Source organism: Staurois parvus, unplaced genomic scaffold, assembly GCF_062004578.1.
Source record: "Staurois parvus isolate SC_StPar_1 unplaced genomic scaffold, SC_StPar_1.0 ptg000485l, whole genome shotgun sequence".
Lineage (NCBI taxonomy): Eukaryota > Metazoa > Chordata > Amphibia > Anura > Ranidae > Staurois > Staurois parvus.
This window is the reverse complement of record NW_028318281.1, coordinates 1,085,881-1,107,256: the sequence shown is the minus strand read 5'-3', so window position 1 is coordinate 1,107,256 and position 21,376 is coordinate 1,085,881. Positions and strand designations below refer to the sequence as shown.

At 45.9% G+C, this 21,376-nt stretch overlaps 1 protein-coding gene across 1 annotated transcript in view; it reads left to right on the top strand.

Annotated features, from left to right (window-relative positions):
• Positions 1-211: 211 nt before the first annotated feature.
• The window catches only part of DENND3 (DENN domain containing 3), a 165,834-nt gene continuing 144,669 nt past the window's right edge, over positions 212-21,376 (top strand). Inside the window, exon 1 of the mRNA XM_089689537.1 lies at positions 212-4,065. Within this exon, the coding sequence (XP_089545663.1) occupies positions 3,979-4,065 (87 nt within the window). The 5' untranslated portion in view covers positions 212-3,978. The remainder of the gene's footprint in view (positions 4,066-21,376) is intronic.

The following is a 21,376-nucleotide window of genomic DNA, read 5'->3' as shown; positions in this document are numbered from 1 at the left end:
AAAGCTAGGTGGGCGTGGCAACACGGAATATAGGCTATTCAGATTCTGGGCGTGGCTACCAAACTCGTACTGCTATAGTAACCGTCTCCGGGGGTTTGCTGGCCGTCCTGTTGTGGGTGGAGTTACCTGGAGGGTTTGTTAGAGTTGGCAGTTGAGTAACGAAATGTGGGCGGAGTTTTAAGTCTCTGTGGGCGTGGATGTGGCAGTCAGTCCCCCGGGTCTGGTGTCAGTGAGGCGGAGGGGGAGAGGTGACGGTGGTGCAGAGGTGCTTGAGGTTTCGGGGTGTGAGAGATGGTTGTGGGACGGACTGTCCATGGAGGATCCATGCCCGGGCACTCCTCTGTGTCCTGCTGATCCCGGATAGCACCTGACTGGGCTGCTGCCTGCTTGATCCGGGCTGCTGTGTTCTGCACTGCTTCCCTGTCCCACCTGCCTTGTGCTGTCCTGCTTCCCTGTCCCGCCTGCCTTGTGCTGTCCTGCTTCCCTGTCCCGCCTGCCTTGTGCTGTCCTGCTTCCCTGTCCCGCCTGCCTTGTGCTGTCCTGCTTCCCTGTCCCGCCTGCCTTGTGCTGTCCTGCTTCCCTGTCCCACCTGCCTTGTGCTGGTTCCCTGCCCTGCTTCCCTGATCCTGCCTCCCCTGTCCTGTTTCCCTGACAAGCTTCCCTGATCCTGCCTGTCCTGTCTCCCTGATCCTGTCCTGCTTCCCTGATCCTGCCTCCCCTGTCCTGTTTCCCTGATCCTGTCCTGTCTCCCTGATCCTGTCCTGCTTCCCTGATCCTGCCTCCCCTGTCCTGTTTCCCTGATCCTGCTTTCCTGATCCTGCCTGTCCTGCTTTCCTGATCCTGCCTCCCCTGTCCTGTTTCCCTGATCCTGTCCTGCTTCCCTGATCCTGTCTGTCCTGCTTCCCTGATCCTGCTTCCCTGATCCTGCCTGTCCTGCTTCCCTGATCCTGCCTGTCCTGCTTCCCTGATCCTGTCCTGCTTTTCTTATCCTGTCCTGCTTCCCTGATCCTGCCTAACCTGTTTTGCTTCCCTGAACCTGCCTGGCTTGTTTTGCTTCCCTCATCCTGCCTAGCCTGATCGGCTTCCCTGATCCTGCCTATCCTGATCGGCCTGCCTGCCCTGTCCTGCTCTCCTGATACTAAGAATATTGCATTCTTGGTCCTGCCTGCCCTCCACAATCTAGCTACCACCTACTTCCTGACTGGCTTGCACTGCCTCCTTAGTCCTGGCTATCCACTCAGCTGCATTGGACTGCACAGCTGATCTCTATTGTCTCTGTTGTGTTCTTGTGATCCTGGAGATCTTTTTCTTGCACTGCATACCTGAGCCTGGAAACTTCACCCAGCTACACCCCCCAGTCTGCATTCCAGCCCGGCTACATTCCTGGAGCTGCACTCTTAATCCTGGACACCGGGCTAGTTGTACCTATAAGCTGGACTTGGACTCCACATGACAACAGAACCCCTGAAACTACAGCCCTAATCCTGGATACCTGGCTGCAATCTTGGGTACCTATCTAGCAGTACTCCTGCACTCCTTATTCTGGACATCTACCTGGCTGTACTTATAAACTGCACTCCTGATCCTGGATACCTACCTAGCAGTACTACTGACCTGCACTCCTTATTCTAGAAATCTACCTGGCTGTTCTCATAAACTGCACTCCTGATCCTGGATATCTACCAAGTTGGGTTGCACTCCCTGGATATCCTCCTAGCTGCGCTCCTCAGCCTTGATTCCTAGCTAGCTGCACTCCTCAGCCTTGATTCCTACCTAGCTGCACTCCTAAACCCAGATACTCACAAAACTGTACCCCTGTTCCTGGATACTTTTTAAAGCTGTACTCCTGAGATGCACATTTGATGCTGGATAGCTGTAAGCTGCACTCTTAACCCTGGATCCCCACTTCTGCAATACACCTCACACTGGATACCCTGCATTCAGTAATCCTGGACTGCACCCCTCAGCCTGAGCATCCACCTAGCTGTCCTCCTGGGTCCTGATTCTGATACTGGCTGTACACCCAGCCGTGCCTCTGCCTTACTTCCTTTATCCTGTCTATCCATCCAGCTCAGAATTTGGATTAGCCTTTGATCCTGGCCATCTTCTTCACTAAGCCTCGGTTCTAGCCTCCTAAACTTTTTATACTGCTAGCTTTGTCTTCAACACTGCTGGCCTGATCCTATTCTGCTGATCCTTTTCTGTAGTGGTCCTGCACTACCCACCTGATCCTGTCTACACTCCTGCAGTAGTTCTAGATGCTGTGTATTTTCCTGGCTCTGATCCTGAATTGCAGTACCTCCCTATCCTGACTAACCTCCCTTTTTCTCCTTCTTGACTGTCCTGAATATAGCCTGTCACAAAAAAATAGTGTGCCAATTTTGCTAGCTGAGCCTCCACTCTACACTACTGTTCCTCAATTACTATTTTGCCATGCTGCATAACTCTTAACTGTCAAACTGGAAATCCCTGTAAAACTCTTCTGCTCCAGCACGTGATTGTTGAAGTACTGCTTGGAAATTTTGCCTCCTCACAGTGGGTGTCTACCAAAAATATAAGCTTGAAGAGTACATCGGCTTTCAGAGAGTTTCTGAGTTGCCTTCCTGGAATTTTCTGTGTTGGGGTTGACCAGCTTGAAGGCGAGACCTTCACATGTGTTGCTTTCCTAGCCATCGTTCTGGACTTGGGGGTGTTCCTGGAGACCTCACCATTTCTGTTTCCTAATTGAAGAAACGTCTAGAGGATCCTTGGTTTGCTTCCTATGTATTACAGGTAATATTGGTCACTTCCAGACCCAAGTCAACGTTCTGGATTCTGATACCCTCCTCATGGTGTTCCTGGAGACCTCACCATTTCTGTTTCCTAATTGAAGAAAAGTCTAGAGGAATCTTGGTGTGCTTCCTATGTATTAGAGGTAATATTGGTCACTTCCAGACCCAAGCCAACGTTCTGGATTCTGATACCCTCCTCATGGTGTTCCCAGAGACCTGACCATTCCTGTTCACTAACCGAAGACACATCTAAAAGCCTTGGGGCACTTCATATGCTTTTTTCTTTTCAAATCTTAAGAAAAGCCAAGTTTGAGGGACTACTGGATACTCGTTGATGGCCCAAGGCATTTGTTAACTGCTGTCTTTAAATCAGGGGTGGACAAGTTCATATGGAATTCAGGAGACAGTCTTTTCAATATAGGATCTAGCTCCATTGACTACAACTGGAGGCAACCTAAAGAGTTGGATTCCAGCTTTAATTTTAATAGAACATTGACTACCTGGCTCCTGGAATTTGTCTAGGCTTGCTTTAAATTATTGATAAACTCTGGAATAATATATTCCTACAGATTTTAGTTCTTATTGCACTTCTACACCTTCCCAAATTGGTTTTGTCTACTCTGGATACGTTCAGGTTTTAGATCTAATCATTGTGCGCTGAATTTTGGATATCTGTTTGGAAAAAAATTACAATACAGTGTGTTTAATCACGGGTATCTTTTTTTTGCATCTGCTACTGGATACAAGTCACATTTTGGCCAATGCGGAATTGATACATTTGTATCCAGGTTATCCTTCAAAGTTACTTTACAATAGGATGACGCAAGAATTTTGGCCAAGAATTTGGATACCTATGGACTGCACCCCAGCCTTGGATCCATGTTTAATTCTGCCAATTTGAAGCTTTGGAAATATTTTTTAATTTTTAGGTAGTGGTTCGTTTAGGATTATTTATTTCTGGGCCGTTGACCTCTGGATGTAATTTTGATGCACTACCTATTTGGAGATGACCTATCTTCGGTGACATTGTCCTGCTGTCTTGTTTTCATAATTGTTAATTTAGTTTTATTGAAGACAACGTCCATGCCGTGGCACTCTTCCACTTTTCGGGTTCCATGCATCTGCTGACTCTGTTAGTACCCATTGGTGCGTTTTATGTTCTTCTCTGCACTTGGCCTTCCGGGACCTTTCAGACCTGTTCGTGAAGATGGAAGACTCGCAGCTGCCCTCGGGGTTACTGGAGATTTGTGTGCTTGTTGGGGCTTCCACAGACAAGCTGAGGGAGATAAACAAGGTAAGTGGAGCAGAACGTCATGTTTCTGAATGCAGTTTCGCTTTAGAAAAAAATTTCTAACAAAACAGCTGATACATTATTTAGAGAAGACAGCAGATGGGTGGCGTCGAGAATTTTTATTTTGTCTACCTCCCGCAGAATCCTGTGTTTACATTGAAGTTGGAAATGTACTTTTTTTTTTCTGCTTCTGTTCAACCCATTGACTAGCCAGAGACTTCTAGTAGCCTCCCTTGCGGTCTGATTATGTCAGTATTTCTGTGCTCAAAGTGGTAAATTTTTTTGCATGGAAATATGTATTTTTTTTTTTATTGTAGGCTGTAATTTTTAGGAATAACTCACTGAAATGTGTCTGAACAAGAGTCTAGTAAACATCCCGGGTAGGATAAAACTTGAAACACGAAATCATAAATTATAACTTAATAAATAATCATAAAAAATAATATAATAAATTTAATTCAATAATATAATCAAACCAAAAACACTGAAATTTGAAATATAGCTCCCAGTTCGCACATCAATGAGCAAAATCGTTTTCAGTATCTGAGGAGACCAGATATAGCGAATGCAGGGTCCGGGGAGAGCGGATATGGTGAACGCGGGGTCCGGGGAGAGCGGATATGGTGAACGCGGGGTCCGGGGAGAGCGGATATGGTGAACGCGGGGTCCGGGGAGAGCGGATATGGTGAACGCGGGGCCCGGGGAGAGCGGATATGGTGAACGCGGGGCCCGGGGAGAGCGGATATGGTGAACGCGGGGCCCGGGGAGAGCGGATATGGTGAACGCGGGGCCCGGGGAGAGCGGATATGGTGAACGCGGGGCCCGGGGAGAGCGGATATGGTGAACGCGGGGCCCGGGGAGAGCGGATATGGTGAACGCGGGGCCCGGGGAGAGCGGATATGGTGAACGCGGGGCCCGGGGAGAGCGGATATGGTGAACGCGGGGCCCGGGGAGAGCGGATATGGTGAACGCGGGGCCCGGGGAGAGCGGATATGGTGAACGCGGGGCCCGGGGAGAGCGGATATGGTGAACGCGGGGTCCGGGGTTTAGTAACACTTTAGAAGTGATGCACAGCCAGTTGCCTCGTTTGTTGGGCGTTTCACTGCTTCTTATCATTATTATATTACAACTTCCACTCTTCCATTCCATATCTCGGTTCACCTTGGCAGGTAGCAGATTACGTACAAACACTCTTATCAATGCGCGCAGCATTTCCTCATGATCCAGTTGTTGACTTTTTCACAAAGTTGGATGACACTAGGATACTTCGTAAAGCCCTTGAAAGAAGCGAAAGTGAAGGGTTTTGTCAAAGTTGTCACTTTAAAGGCCAGTGAGTCCTAATGACACTTGTGGATTTTAATCCCTTCCAGCTATTGTCTCCCAGTCCTTTAACAGTTTCTAAATGCTGGGAGGAGGGCATTAGTGTCACGTGACCGCTGTGTTTGGAAAGCTCCCAATTGCTAGAGTGCATCGGGAGCATTCTGGTCCCTGCTGGTATCTGTGGTTTCAGCATGCGCTCTCAGCGCCGGAAAGTGTTTACATTGAGCCGCAACTATGCGGTCTCAGCGTTAAAGCCCACCCACTGAGATGCCACATATATGTGCCACATCAGCGGGAGCAGGTCAACCACTTTCCCGATGCCCTATAGCAGATCTACTGCTACAGTGCAGCAGGGGTGCGCAAAATCATATATACATACATGGATTTTGCATCTCCTGGTTGGGGGACCACATGAGCCCTACCCGCACCGCTATTCATGGCCTTGGCTGTCAATCACCGGGCCCCAGTTGGTGATTACTCGTTGGCACCTTGTGATCGCAGGAGGAAGGGAACTGTATGTAAACAATACAGTATTGTATGTAAACAATACAGTTCTCTCCCCTGTCAGCTCCTGCACACTGCTTTGTATGGCTGTGCATAGCACAGCCATACAAAGCAGTGTGCTTACAATGTAAAGTACTAACCCTTTGATTGCCCCAGATGTTAACCTCTTCCTGCCCAGTACCATTAGTACAGTATCAGTGCTTTTTATTAGCACTGATCACTGTATTGGTGTCACAGGGGATGTCAGTGACTCCCAAGTCAGTTCCCCCCCAGTGTCAGAATGTCCGCTGCAGTCTTGCTATAAGTCGCTGATCTCCCCCATTACTAGTAAAAAAACAAAAACAAAAAAAAAAACCCTATACTGTATAAACCTCCATTTGTAGACGCTATAACTTTCATGTAAACCGGGCGTCGGCAACCCGCGGCTCCGGAGCCGCATGCGGCTCTTTTTCACCTTTCCTGCGGCTCCGGAGCACGCTGCCCACCAGGTGACAGCCTATAGGGTCGGCAAGCCGCGGCTCTTTTAATGCAGCTCTTCTGTGGGCCGGGCGCCCGCTGGCAAACATTGGCTGTCAGGATGTAGGCGGGGCAGCGTGACGAACTCCTCTCCTCTCACAGTCCGCCCTGAAGACCAGAACGGCGCGGGAACACGGCGAGAGGAACGCGCGGAGCAAAGGTAAGTGAATTGACACAGTATGGGGAATGAATTACTATAGGGGGGATGAATTACTATAGGGGGGATTAATTACTATATGGGGGATTAATTACTATGGGGGGTGAATTACTATATGTGGGATGAACTACTATGGGGGATGAATTACTATATGGGGGATGAATTACTATATGGGGGATGAATTACTATATGGGGGATGAATTACTATAGGGGGGATGAATTACTATAGGGGGGATGAATTACTATAGGGGGGATGAATTACTATATGGGGGATGAATTACTATATGGGGGATGAATTACTATGGGGGATGAATTACTATATGGGGGATGAATTACTATATGGGGGATGAATTACTATAGGGGGGATGAATTACTATATGGGGGATGAATTACTATAGGGGGGATGAATTACTATAGGGGGGATGAATTACTATAGGGGGGATGAATTACTATAGGGGGGATGAATTACTATAGGGGGGATGAATTACTATATGGGGGATGAATTACTATAGGGGGGATGAATTACTATAGGGGGGATGAATTACTATATGGGGGATGAATTACTATGGGGGATGAATTACTATATGGGGGATGTATTTTCAGTTTTAAAAATGTTTCTCTCAAAATAAATTTCAATCGTGGTTTTGGCGAGATTTGGCTCAGTTGAAAAAAAAGGTTGCCCACCACTGACCTAAGGCTATGATTGTGATTATGACGATACACTGTGGCCCTGATTAACCCTTTGCTTACTGGGCCCTTAAACCCCCTTCATGACCAGAGCGCTTTTTGCAATATATGCAGTGTCGGATTTGTTTTAAATGTTGCAATGGTTTTGCGGCTCCCAGTCTTTTTTTCCCTCTCGGAAACGGTTCCAAGTGGCTCTTTATGTCTTAAAGGTTGCAGACCCCTGATGTAAACCAATTAATTTACACGTATTGGGATTTTTTTTTTGCAAAGACATGGAGCAGAATACATCGTGGCAAAAATTTTTTTTTACTTTTTTTTTTTTTTTACTGGACATGTTTGATAGCAAAAAGTCAGAAATATTGTTTTGTTTTTCTCAAAATTGTCGGTCTTTTTTTTTTTTTTTTTTGATCGCGCAAAAAATTTAAATCCGCACAGATGATCAAATGCCGAAAGAAAGCTCTATTCGTGGGAAAAAAAGGTTGTAAATTTCATTTGGGCACAGCGTTGCATGACTGCGCAATTGTAGGTTAAAGTAACGCAGCGCCGTAACACAAACATGGCCTGGTCAGGAAGGGGGGGGAATCCTCTGGAGGGCGAGGGGTTAAAGCCATAGTTCACCTTTACCAAACAACAAGCCAGATAAGAGGCACCTGTAGATAAAAACAAACAGGTTTGCCCAATGTTGAATGATGCCCATTCTATAGGTGTAGGCTGTCTATGCACCTCCTGAAACCTGGCTGAAAATCTCCCAGAGATGGCATCGTCCCGTCCTGCCTTGTGGCTAGGATGTTGCTAAGACACTCCCTGCTGTTTTGAGCCCCTTTGCATGCACTCTTTCTCCCCTGTCGCAGTAACTCTGAGCTCAGCGATGGAGGAGATGGTGGATCACACATAGGCGGAGGTCTGAGAGTTCGCTTCTGTGATGTGGAGGTCACAGAAGTGAACTCTCCTAGCGACAAAGCAGGACAGGATGATACCATCTATACAAATGTTTCAGCCAAGCCTTGGGAGGTACGTGATTGGCCTACACCTATACAGGGATGTTCAATTCCTATCGCCCGATGCCTGGGACATGTAGTTCCGGGTGCAGGGCAGGTAGTCTTTTTTTGCCTTTAATCCTGCTGTGGGCAAGCAGCAGGGCTCACCTGCATTTTCTACTCTTTATCAACTCTCATCAATGATGGGACACTATTCCTCCCACTGACACCAATGATGGGGCCCTATTCCTCCCACTGACACCAATGATGGGCACTATTCCTCCCACTGACACCAATGATGGGGCCCTATTCCTCCCACTGACACCAATGATGGGGCCCTATTCCTCCCACTGACACCAATGATGGGGCACTATTCCTCCCACTGACACCAATGATGGGGCCCTATTCCTCCCACTGACACCAATGATGGGCACTATTCCTCCCACTGACACCAATGATGGGGCCCTATTCCTCCCACTGACACCAATGATGGGGCCCTATTCCTCCCACTGACACCAATGATGGGACACTATTCCTCCCACTGACACCAATGATGGGGCACTATTCCTCCCACTGACACCAATGATGGGGCACTATTCCTCCCACTGACACCAATGATGGGGCACTATTCCTCCCACTGACACCAGTGATGGGGCACTATTCCTCCCACTGACACCAGTGATGGGGCACTATTCCTCCCACTGACACCAGTGATGGGGCACTATTCCTCCCACTGACACCAGTGATGGGGCACTATTCCTCCCACTGACACCAGTGATGGGGCGCTGTTCCTCCCACTGACACCAATGATGGGGCGCTGTTCCTCCCACTGACACCAATGATGGGGCGCTGTTCCTCCCACTAACACCAATGATGGGGCGCTGTTCCTCCCACTGACACCAATGATGGGGCGCTGTTCCTCCCACTGACACCAATGATGGGGCGCTGTTCCTCCCACTGACACCAATGATGGGGCGCTGTTCCTCCCACTGACACCAATGATGGGGCGCTGTTCCTCCCACTGACACCAATGATGGGGCGCTGTTCCTCCCACTGACACCAATGAACGGGCGCTGTTCCTCCCACTGACACCAATGATGGGGCGCTGTTCCTCCCACTGACACCAATGATGGGGCGCTGTTCCTCCCACTGACACCAATGATGGGGCGCTGTTCCTCCCACTGACACCAATGATGGGGCGCTGTTCCTCCCACTGACACCAATGATGGGGCGCTGTTCCTCCCACTGACACCAATGAACGGGCACTGTTCCTCCCACTGACACCAATGAACGGGCACTGTTCCTCCCACTGACACCAATGATGGGGCATAGTTTGCTTCTACTGATGCCAGAGCATTTTCTACTCTTACTGGCCACAGTCTGCCCCCCTCAAAGTATGATGGACGGTAAACTGGCCCTTTTATTGTAAAAGTTTGGAGACCCCTGTAATACAGGATTTATATAGCGCCAACCGTTTGCTCAGCGCTTTACAAAATGAAGGGAGACAATACAGTTACAATACAATTTGCTGCAGGAGGAATCCAAAGGCCCTGCCTGTGGAGCTTACAGCCCTGGCCAAAAGTTTTGAGACTGACACAAATATTAATTTACACAAAATGTTTTTAGATCTTTTTGTCAGATGTTACTATGGTATACTGAAGTATAAATACAAGCATTTCAGAAGTGTCAAAGGCTTTTATTGACCATTACATTAAAGTGTTACTAAACCCACAACAGTACAATCAGTCTGTATACGCAGTAAAGCATGCTTGTTATACTCACTGTGGAACCTAAGGGGTTAATCCTCTGCATTGTGTAAAAAAAGCTGTTTGTTCCTGTCTTCTCTGATCCTCCCCTTCTTCCAGTACCCCCTTCTTATCTCCTGATAAGACATATCATGTGGAGACACTCTGCACATGCTCAGTTTGGTGTGTATTGCTAGAGAGGTTTTTTTTTTTTTTTTTGGGAGAGTGCATGTGATTCGCACAGGGCCAAACACTGTCCAGACAGGTCAAGGGTTCTGCATCCTCTTAGAGCAAAAAAAAAAAAAAAACTCCTACAAGCTTTTGCCAGTGCTCTGCTGGACACTGATAAAAGCAACAAGACTGCTCTAACTGCTGATAATTAAAGGTATTTAGCAGTTTATATTATTTATATAATTACATTTCCATGTTCTGTGTACTGTGGGAGACCGGATACAGTCAATGCAGGGTCCAGGGAGAGCAGATATAGTGAATGCAGGGTCCGGGGAGACCGGATACAGTGAATGCAGGGTCCGGGGAGACCGGATACAGAGAATGCAGGGTCCGGGGAGACCGGATACAGAGAATGCAGGGTCCGGGGAGACCGGATACAGAGAATGCAGGGTCCGGGGAGACCGGATACAGAGAATGCAGGGTCCGGGGAGACCGGATACAGTGAATGCAGGGTCCGGGGAGAGCGGATACAGTGAATGCAGGGTCCGGGGAGAGCGGATACAGTGAATGCAGGGTCCGGGGAGAGCGGATACAGTGAATGCAGGGTCCGGGGAGAGCGGATACGGTGAATGCAGGGTCCGGGGAGAGCGGATACGGTGAATGCCGGGTCCGGGGAGAGCGGATATAGTGAATGCGGGGTCCGGGGAGAGCGGATATGGTGAATGCGGGGTCCGGGGAGAGCGGATATGGTGAATGCGGGGTCCGGGGAGAGCGGATATGGTGAATGCGGGGTCCGGGGAGAGCGGATATGGTGAATGCGGGGTCCGGGGAGAGCGGATATGGTGAATGCGGGGTCCGGGGAGAGCGGATATGGTGAATGCGGGGTCCGGGGAGAGCGGATATGGTGAATGCGGGGTCCGGGGAGAGGGGATATGGTGAATGCCGGGTCCGTGGAGAGCGGATATGGTGAATGCGGGGTCCGGGGAGAGCGGATATAGTGAATGCAGGGTCCGGGGAGAGGGGATATGGTGAATGCGGGGTCCGGGGAGAGCGGATATGGTGAATGCGGGGTCCAAGGAGAGCGGATATAGTGAATGCGGGGTCCTGGGTTTAGTAACACTTTAAGTTTGCGCAAAAAGTCAATATTTGCAGTGTTGACCCTCTTTTTCAAGACCTCCGCAATTCGCCCCGGCATGCTGTCAGTCAACTATTGAGCCACATCCTGAATGATGGCAGCACATTTGTTCACCCGCCTCTTGAGGATTGACCACAAGTTCTCGATGAGATTAAGGTCTGGGGAGTTTCCTGGCCATGGACCCAAAATTGTGATGTTTTGTTCCCAAGCCACTTAGTTATCACTTTTGGCAAGGTGCCTCATCATGGAAAAGGCATTTTTTTTTCATCAAACTGTTCTTAGATGGTTAATTCAGGTAAATTAATATTTGTGTCATACTCAAAACCTCTGGCAAGGGCTGTACAATTTAAGAGGGTGGGTCAAGTGATATAAAAAGGTAATAGCTGTTGGGTATGAGCTGATGGAGAAATTAAAAAGACGGTGCATTAGTTAGAAGCAGGATAGGCTTCTTTTAGGGATAAGGTTTTGCAGGGATTGTCTAGAGGTGGATAGATTAGGAGATAGTTGGACAGATTGGGTTAGGGAGTTCCATAGGATGTGAGAAAGTCAGGAGAAGTCCTGAATGCTCGCATATGAGGTGACACGGGAACTAGAGAGCAGGCGTTCTTTGGATGAATGAAGAGGGCGGTTTGGTTGATATTTTGAAACCAGTTTAGTGATGTAGCTGGGGGCAGAGTTTTGGATGGCTTTGTAAGTTGTTAATACTTTGAATTTTATTCTTTGGGTAAGTGGAAGCCAATAGAGGGATCGGCAGAGAGGGGTGGAGGACACTGAATGGGGGCCAGTAGAGGGATTGGCAGAAAGGGGTGGAGGACACTGAGTGGAGGTCAGTGGAGGGATTGGCAGAGATGGATGGAAGACACTGAGTGGAGGGATTGGCAGAGAGGGATGGAGGACACTGAGTGGAGGGATTGGCAGAGAGGGATGGAGGACACTGAGCGGAGGCCAGTGGAGGGATTGGCAGAGAGGGGTGGAGGACACTGAGTGGAGGCCAGTGGAGGGATTGGCAGAGAGGGGTGGAGGACAGTGAGTGGAGGCCAGTGGAGGGATTGGCAGAGAGGGGTGGAGGACACTGAATGGAGGCCAGTGGAGGGATTGGCAGAGAGCAGTACTAGACACTGAACGGTTGGTAAGGTGGATGAGCCTGGAAGCAGCATTCATGATGGACTGGAGGGGGATAGCCTATGTAAAGATAATCCAATGAGGAGGGAGTTGCATTAGTCAAGGTGAGAGATGACCAGGGAGTGCATTAGAAGCTTTGTGGTGTCATTTGGTTAAAAAGGGCCGTATTCTGGAGATGCTGAGGCGGCACAATTTGGATAGGGATTGGATGTAGGCCTGAAAGGACAGTTCAGAATTCAGGGTTACCCCTAGCACCCTGGCATGCAGGAACAGGCTGATAGCTGTGGCCATTGATCTTGACAGAGAAATCAGAGGAAGAGGCACGTAGGGGAGGAAATATTATGAGAGTGGCCAGAAATTAGAGTATACAGATCTTTCTTACCCAGATTAGTCAGCAAAGGTATAACGAGGGGTGAGGGAGCATTTTTAAGATTTGCTAAATATAGCCTGGAATTCTACTTTAAAAGGATCCTGAGAGCACTACGGGTTAGCTTGCTTTGCTGGATAGAAGTACAGTTCTGACTCTTCTCCAAAGGAAGAAGTCACAGCAGTGACCATTCATTGAGTTCTGTATACAGGCTTTTATTAGCACAGCAGAAAGTGGTAATTTACTTGGAAAGATGAGCACGCCCCTGCTGGTTGGATAGAAAATTGCATTAATGTAAAACGTTTTGTATTTAAAGGCTATGTTCACCTTTTAGAGCATGTTACACATTATACCCATATTTAAGGTGTAACATCTAGCATGCTCCAGCTCCTGCCCCCCCCCCCCCCCATGACAGGGGTTGGGATATCCTCTTCCTGTCCCTTCTGTTACATTTCAAAATTGGCACAGCCGCATCATTCATTGACAGGATTCTGGTGAATGGATTAATTACAAGTCCTATCTACAACCATGGCAGATGGCTTGTAGTTCTTAATGAATTGTGAGGGAGCTGATGAGCACCCTCTTAGTTCATTGAACCCCGGTTCACATCTGTGCGGGTGGTGCCGCTGCGGATCCGCACGAAAATTCGTACAGCCGCAGCACCCGCACAGAGAAATGCGGACCTGCGGGCGGGTGCTATTGGTTCTAATGGGCACGCAGCTGCACTGGAAAACTCAACTGTACTGGAAACCGAGGTTCCCGTGCGGGCTGCGTTTTCGGAAGAAGTGCAGGGACTTATTTCCCTGCGTGGCGCGGGAGTCCATTCAAATGAATGGGCTCTCGTGCCCGTGCAAAACGAAGCCCACACGGACGCATAGATGTGAACCGGGGGTGAGACCTTCTCCAGGTTTCAAGCCTGTACAGAGGTAAGAGCAAGATAACTGGAGGGAGTGTGAAGGAGCTTGACATTGCACCTGTGATCTACTGATCACGAGTGCAATGCTCTGCAGGCTTCTCTGAAGAAAATAATAAATGCACATTTTTTTTTTTTTCCCTGCAAAAATGTGAGAATTTTGTTACTTTTTTCATTTATCATTTTTTTTCCAAAAAGGTGAGCTTGTCCTTTAAAGCCAAACACCAGGTAGATATACACTCACCGGCCACTTTATTAGGTACACCTGTTCAATTGCTTGGTAACACAAATTGCTAATCAGCCAATCACATGGCAGCAACTCAATGCATTTAGGCATCTAGACGTGGTGAAGACGACTTGCTGAAGTTCAAACCGAGCATCAGAATGGGGAAGAAAGGAGGTTTAAGCGACTTTGAATGTGGCATGGTTGTTTGTGCCACACGGGCTGGTCTGAGTGCTGCTGATCTACTGGGATTTTCACGCACAACCATCTCTGGGGTTTACAGAGAATGGTCCAGAAAAGAGAAAATATCCTGTGACGGCAGTTGTCTGGAGGAAAATGCCTTGTTGATGTCAGAGGAGAATGGGCTGACTGGTTTGAGATGATAGGCAACAGTAACTCCAATATCCACTCGTTACAACCAAGGTATGCCAAATACCATCTCTGAACGCACAACACGCTGAACCTTGAAGCAGATGGGCTACAGCAGCAGAAGGCCACACTGAGTACCAGCGTACTCACCTTCTGATGGCTACTTCCAGCAGAATATTGCACCGTGTCACAAAGCTCAAACTGGTTTCTTGAACATGACAATGAGTTCGCTGTACTCCAATGGCCTCCAGTCACCAGATCTCCATCCAATCGAGCACCTTTGGGATGTGGTGGAACAGGAGATTCACTTAATGGATGTGCAGCTGACAAATCTGCAGCAACTGTGTTATGCTATCATGTCAATATGGTCCGAATCTCTGAGGAACATTTCCAACATCTTGTTGAATTTATCACGAAGGATAAAGTCCGTTCTGAAGGCAAAAGGGGGTCCAAGCCGCTACTAGCAAGGTGTACCTAATAAAGTGGCCGGTGAGAGTACAAGACAGAATATTTGATGATGAATAAGAACATGTATTTTTTCGATGCAAGTAGTGCATGTACTTGAATCTGACCTGGTAACAGCCTCTTGCAGTCTCTGTACAGCAAAGTGCAGAAAGGCAAAGAGAGAAGCAGCACAATGAACCACTCGGCACATGTAGCGCTCATTTGCTAACAAGAGACATACTGATAGGAGGAGAGAGCATAGCGACAGATAAGCTCCACAGTCTGCTGCTTCTCTTTTCACTGACCCAGAGCAAGTATAGGATCATGGGTTCTGACTTCACTGGCTGCTTGCTTGTTTGAGGTAATTAAAAAGCATTGCACACAGTCAACAAGCAGCAATTTTGCAGTGGTTTCATGGCACCTCGTGTCTGTCCTGCTGTATATGTACCAGAAGGAATTCTATGGAGGAGCTGATGACTCTGCGTTGTGCAGCTATAATGAAAGATTCATTAAATACCTAACACACACTTGCAGTATTTGGCACATATCAGACAAGAAGGCCTGTCATTGCATGTTCTGTTTTCCTCCTGTAGATGGGGAATATTTCCAGTACTGAACCAATCCCATCAATCATTGGGCAATGTCATACGCTTTTTGACAGTTTGGCTGCGTAGGGAATGGAAACTATAATGAGTTGCAACTATAATTATAATAATAAGTAGAACTAATTTAAAAAAAAAATTTTTTTTTTTTAGACATCCATCCTTGCCTGTATAAAACAAAAAAAAACAAAAATATATAAATAAAAAAAAAAAAAAAAAAAAAAAAAAAAAAAATATATATATATATATATATATATATATATATATATATATATATATATATATATATATATATAAATTTGTTTTATACAGGCAAGGATGGATGTCTAAAAAAATAAAATAAAAATTTATATATGTGTGTGTGTATATGTATGTGTATATATGTATGTATGTATGTGTGTATATGTGTATATATATATATATATATATATATATATATATATATATATATATATATATATACAGTCAGGTCCATAAATATTGGGACATGGACACAATTCTAACATTTTTGGCTCTATACACCACCACAATGGATTTGAAATGAAACAAACAAGATGTGCTTTAACAGCAGACTGTCAGCTTTAATTTGAGGGTATTTACATCCAAATCAGGTGAACGGTGTAGGAATTACAACAGTTTACATATGTGCCTCCCACTTGTTAAGGGGCCAAAAGTAATGGGACAATTGGCTTCTCAGCTGTTCCATGGCCAGGTGTGTGTTATTCCCTCATTATCCCAATTACAATGAGCAGATAAAAGGTCCAGAGTTCATTTCAAGTGTGCTATTTGCATTTGGAATCTGTTGCTGTCAACTCTCAAGATGAGATCCAAAGAGCTGTCACTATCAGTGAAGCCATCATTAGGCTGAAAAAACAAAACAAACCCATCAGAGAGATAGCAAAAACATTAGGCGTGGCCAAAACAACTGTTTGGAACATTCTTAAAAAGAAGGAACGCACCGGTGAGCTCAGCAACACCAAAAGACCCGGAAGACCACAGAAAACAACTGTGGTGGATGACCGAAGAATTCTTTCCCTGGTGAAGAAAACACCCTTCACAACAGTTGGCCAGATCAAGAACACTCTCCAGGAGGTAGGTGTAAGTGTGTCAAAGTCAACAATCAAGAGAAGACTTCACCAGAGTGAATACAGAGGGTTCACCACAAGATGGAAACCATTGGTGAGCCTCAAAAACAGGAAGGCCAGATTAGAGTTTGCCAAACGACATCTAAAAAGCCTTCACAGTTCTGGAACAACATCCTATGGACAGATGAGACCAACATCAACTTGTACCAGAGTGATGGGAAGAGAAGAGTATGGAGAAGGAAAGGAACTGCTCATGATCCTAAGCATACCACCTCATCAGTGAAGCATGGTGGTGGTGGTGTCATAGCGTGGGCATGTATGGCTGCCAATGGAACTGCTTCTCCTGTATTTATTGATGATGTCACTGCTGACAAAAGCAGCAAAATGAATTCTGAAGTGTTCCAGGCAATATAATCTGCTCATATTCAGCCAAATGCTTCAGAACTCATTGGACGCTTCACAGTGCAGATGGACAATGACCCAAAGCAGACTGTAAAAGCAACCAAAGAGTTTTTTAAGGGAAAGAAGTGGAATGTTCTGCAATGGCCAAGTCAATCACCTGACCTGAATCCGATTGAGCATGCTTTTCACTTGCTGAAGACAAAACTGAAGGGAAAATGCCCCAAGAACAAGCAGGAACTGAAGACAGTTGCAGTAGAGGCCTGGCAGAGCATCACCAGGGAAGAAACCCAGCGTCTGGTGATGTCTATGCATTCCAGACTCCAGGCTCTAATTGACTACAAAGGATTTGCAACCAAGTATTAAAAAGTGAAAGCTTGATTTATGATTATTATTCTGTCCCATTACTTTTGGTCCCTTAACAAGTGGGAGGCACATATGCAAACTGTTGTAATTCCTACACCATTCACCTGATTTGGATGTAAATACCCTCAAATTAAAGCTGACAGTCTGCAGTTAAAGCACATCTTGTTCATTTCATTTTAAATCCATTGTGATGGTGTATAGAGCCAAAAATGTTAGAATTGTGTCGCTGTCCCAATATTTATGGACCTGACTGTATATATATATATATATAATTAGAGCCAGTCTTTCTCTACCAGACTTCCGCCTCATTCCAGCACTGTCGGTCCTTCTTTGAACAGGATGACTCTTGAGTCCTTCTGTGAGCCCAGCCTCTCATTTACATGCCCTACCCTAGGGAGCTCATTATTGCACAGGCTCATGGTACTCCAGGACTGGGCAACACTCACAGGATTATCTGAACACTGCTCATTCCTGGAAGAATGCCCATACCTCTGTTGCTGCAAGAGAAACCTCCTCTGACGCCACTGCTTTGGCTAGAACAGGGGTCTCCAAACTATGGCCCTTCAGGTGTTGAGGAACTGCAAGTCCCATGAGGCCTTGCAAGATGATGGGACTTGTAACACTTCAACAGCTGGAGTCAGGGGTGTATTTTACCACAAGGCAAACAAAGCATTTGCCTAGGGCGACATTTTTCAGGGGGGGCACCACTGGAAGAAGGGGCGGAAGAAGGGACACATGTGGCATGGGAACCTGGTGGGTTCCGAGTGATGCTGTGGGTTTCATGACAGTGTATGCCAGTGTTTCTCAACTCCAGTCCTCATGGACCCCCAACAGGTCATGTTTTCAGGATTTCCCTCAGATGAAACAGCTGTGGTAATTACTAAGGCAGTGAAACTGATCAAATCACCTGTGCAAAATAATGGAAATCCTGAAAACATGACCTGCTGGGGGTCCATGAGGACTGGAGTTGAGAAACACTGGTGTATGCACAGCCCGACTCTCCATCCTGGGGATGTCCAGAGCTGTGAAGGTGAGTGTCTTTTTCTCTCTCGCCATGGGGGATGGTGGCTGGTGTATGGGGGGCAGTGATAGTGGAAGGCTCGGGGTGTCAGACACGGGTGTTCTTGGTCAATGTCAGGCTCTTTCTGCATGGGGGGGCACCAATTTTTGTGTTGCCTAGGTCAGCACAAAACCTAAATACACCACTGGCTGGAGTGCCATAGTTTGGAGACCCCTGAAGACTTCAGAAAACTGTATGAATAGGGTTTTTTTTTTCGTATTTCAAACCGTGGGGGGTGAGGGGTGGAATAAGGGCCAGCCATGGTGAGTGACCAGGGGGTGGGCATTTTAAAACCTAAAAAGAGGAAGTACTAGGGGACTTTTGGAAAGGAAGGAACCTAAAAGTAGAAGATGAGATGACTGAGACCATGTCCATACAATGCCCTTAATAAATAGTAACAGGAAGACAAGGACAATGGCGGTTGTGAGAAAATGGTTTTGTTGTCCTCAACAGAAGCTGATGCAGATATTCTTCTGAAGATCCCCTACCCTTGTCTATTTGAGTTCTCTTTTTCCAGTATGTAGAGTTTTATTTATCTTGTTCTGTAAATATTGAGTTTTGTTAATCATACAAAGTGATTTTTAGACAATTGCACTTTTCAAACCTTGTGGTAAAGCTAGCTCTATAAAGACATGGCTTGACCAGTTCGGTGTGGAGGAACTTCAGTGGCCTCGACGGAGCCCTCTGACCTCAACCCTACCAAACCAACCCTACTTCGCAGTTGTGCATTGACTAGTCTTAGTGGCCGCACCACAGGTGGACGTCACAATTGAGAGCATATTTAAGGGCTAGCTAGCTGGGAGAGCAGGCTGTGTCTCTCCTGGATGGGGACCTACATGTTATACGCCCTGCTGTACATTCTAAAGGTGAGAAATATCAGCTGGAGATCTTTCCAACTGCATGCATTGCATACCTCTTCAATGACAAGATTCTTCTCTTTGGGAAGTTTAGAGTGTTGACAACCAAATATAAAACATTAATTATGCAATCAAAAGGTTAAGTGTAGTGGTGCACCGAAATGAAAATTCTGGTGCTGAAAACCAAAATTCAGGATGCGCTTGGCTGAAAACCGAAACCAAAATGGGCAGTTTTAAAAAAATTTATATATTTTTTTGGAAAAAAATACTTTGATTAAAAAAACAAAATAAAACGCAATATACACCCCAATTTATTTGTAAAATATGAAAGGGGATGTTACAGCGAGTATATAGATACCCAGCATGTCACACTTTAAAATTGCGCACATTCGTAGAATGGCGACAAACTGCGGTACTTAAAAAATCTTCATGGGTGATGCTTTAAAAATTTCTACAGGTTACCAGTTTAAAGTTACAGAGGAGGTCTAGTGCTAGAATTATTGCTCTTGCTCCGACGTTCATGGCGATACCTCACGTGCGTGGTTTGAACACCGTTTGCGAGCACGGGGGGCGGGGGCACTTTAAACTTTTTATTTAATTGAATTAGAATTTATTTATTTTTTTTTACACTGTCTCTTTAAATAAAATTTTAATCACTTTTATTCCTATCACAAGGAATGCATGCATCCCTTGTGATAGAAATAATTAGTGACAGGTCCTCTTTATGAAGAGATATGGGGTCAATAAGACCCCACATCTCTCCTCTACAACGTAAAGCATTCGATCAAAAAAATCATTGATCTAAAGCTTTAAAAAAAAAATGTCCGGAACCGGAAGTGGCATCTCTCCGGTCCTCAAAGGGCATAGAGATGAGTGGAAGCCATCTTCCCTTCACTCATCTCTATGCCCAGCGCCAGGATCGTTCGGTGGTTTCCTCAGGTAAGGCTGAGAACCACTGAGCGGCGGCCAGTGTCGGCAGCGGCAAGTGGGCGGGTTTTTTTGGCACCTGTATCAGTGCTTTTTTTTTTTTAATTTCGCGCTTTTTTTTTAATATCGTCCGATAGGGTTGTTTTCGGCCGAATCGTTTTGACCTCCGAAATTTTGGTTCACCCCTAGTTAAATGTGTGCATAACTAGTGCTTTTTGTATGTAGTGTACTGATTTTACTAAGGGATGTGCTGGAAACAAACCCCCACTGACAGGACGGAGCTCTGCATTGTTTAAAAGTGAAAATATGTCTACGTAAACATAGAGGCTCTTTGCCATTCTGTGTTGTGCCCTTTTTTTTTTTTTTTTTTTTTAATATTTATAAAAAAAAATGAATAAAAAATGTATATATTTAATGTCCAACTTTTGTGTGTTACTTTCAGTAAACTTTATTTTACGTTACTGGATTGTATTTTTTGGATTCATATTCTTTTTAAATTTATGATGTTCATTGAAAAGTTGAATATAATACAATTATATATTTAAAAAATATATATTATTTTTTTTTTTTTTCTGTTTCTGGCCAAGTGCATCCTGAATTTTTGGTTCTGGCATCGGGGTTTTCATTTTGGTGCACTACTACCAGAATTGTAACAGTGTGTTTTTTTTTGCTTTTTTTTTTTTTAGAACTTCTTTGGAGGATTGTGATTCTATAGGTATATTTTTAACCCTTTCCTTGACCAGTTGCCATTGATGCTTAGATTCCTGGACCAAATGTAATAGCGTCAGCATGTGTTGGTTAACGGAACAATAACTCAATGGCTGACACAGTGGTCACATGATTGGAAACCATTCTGATTGGTTTTCCATCTTCAGTTGGGATGCTGGATGTTGGTAATTGCTGGGATTGAGAAAAAGAAGCCACGCAAAAGTGTTGGCTCTCAAAAGAAAGGGCGTTCATTAACATATGCATGGCACAGGAAACCATGCTGGGGAACGTAATATACTCATTGTGTGTAGGAAGGGGTTAAAGTAAACTGATCTCAATCCTTCCATACATACAGATTCTTGTTTAATGTTTTCCTTATTGTAGATGTGTCAACAAAAATGTTAGCATGTGCCAGAGATTTCTGTAGGTCTTTAGCTGACACTCTGGGATTCTTCTTTACCTCATGCAGCATTCTGCGCTGTGCTCTTGCAGTCATTTTTACAGGACGACCACGCCTAGGGAGAGTAGCAACAGTGCTAAACTTTCTCCATTTGTAGACAGTTTGTCTTACTGTGGACACATGAACATCAAGGCTTTTGGAGATACTTTTGTAACCCTTTCCAGCTTCATGCAAGTCAACAATTCTTGATCGTAGGTCTT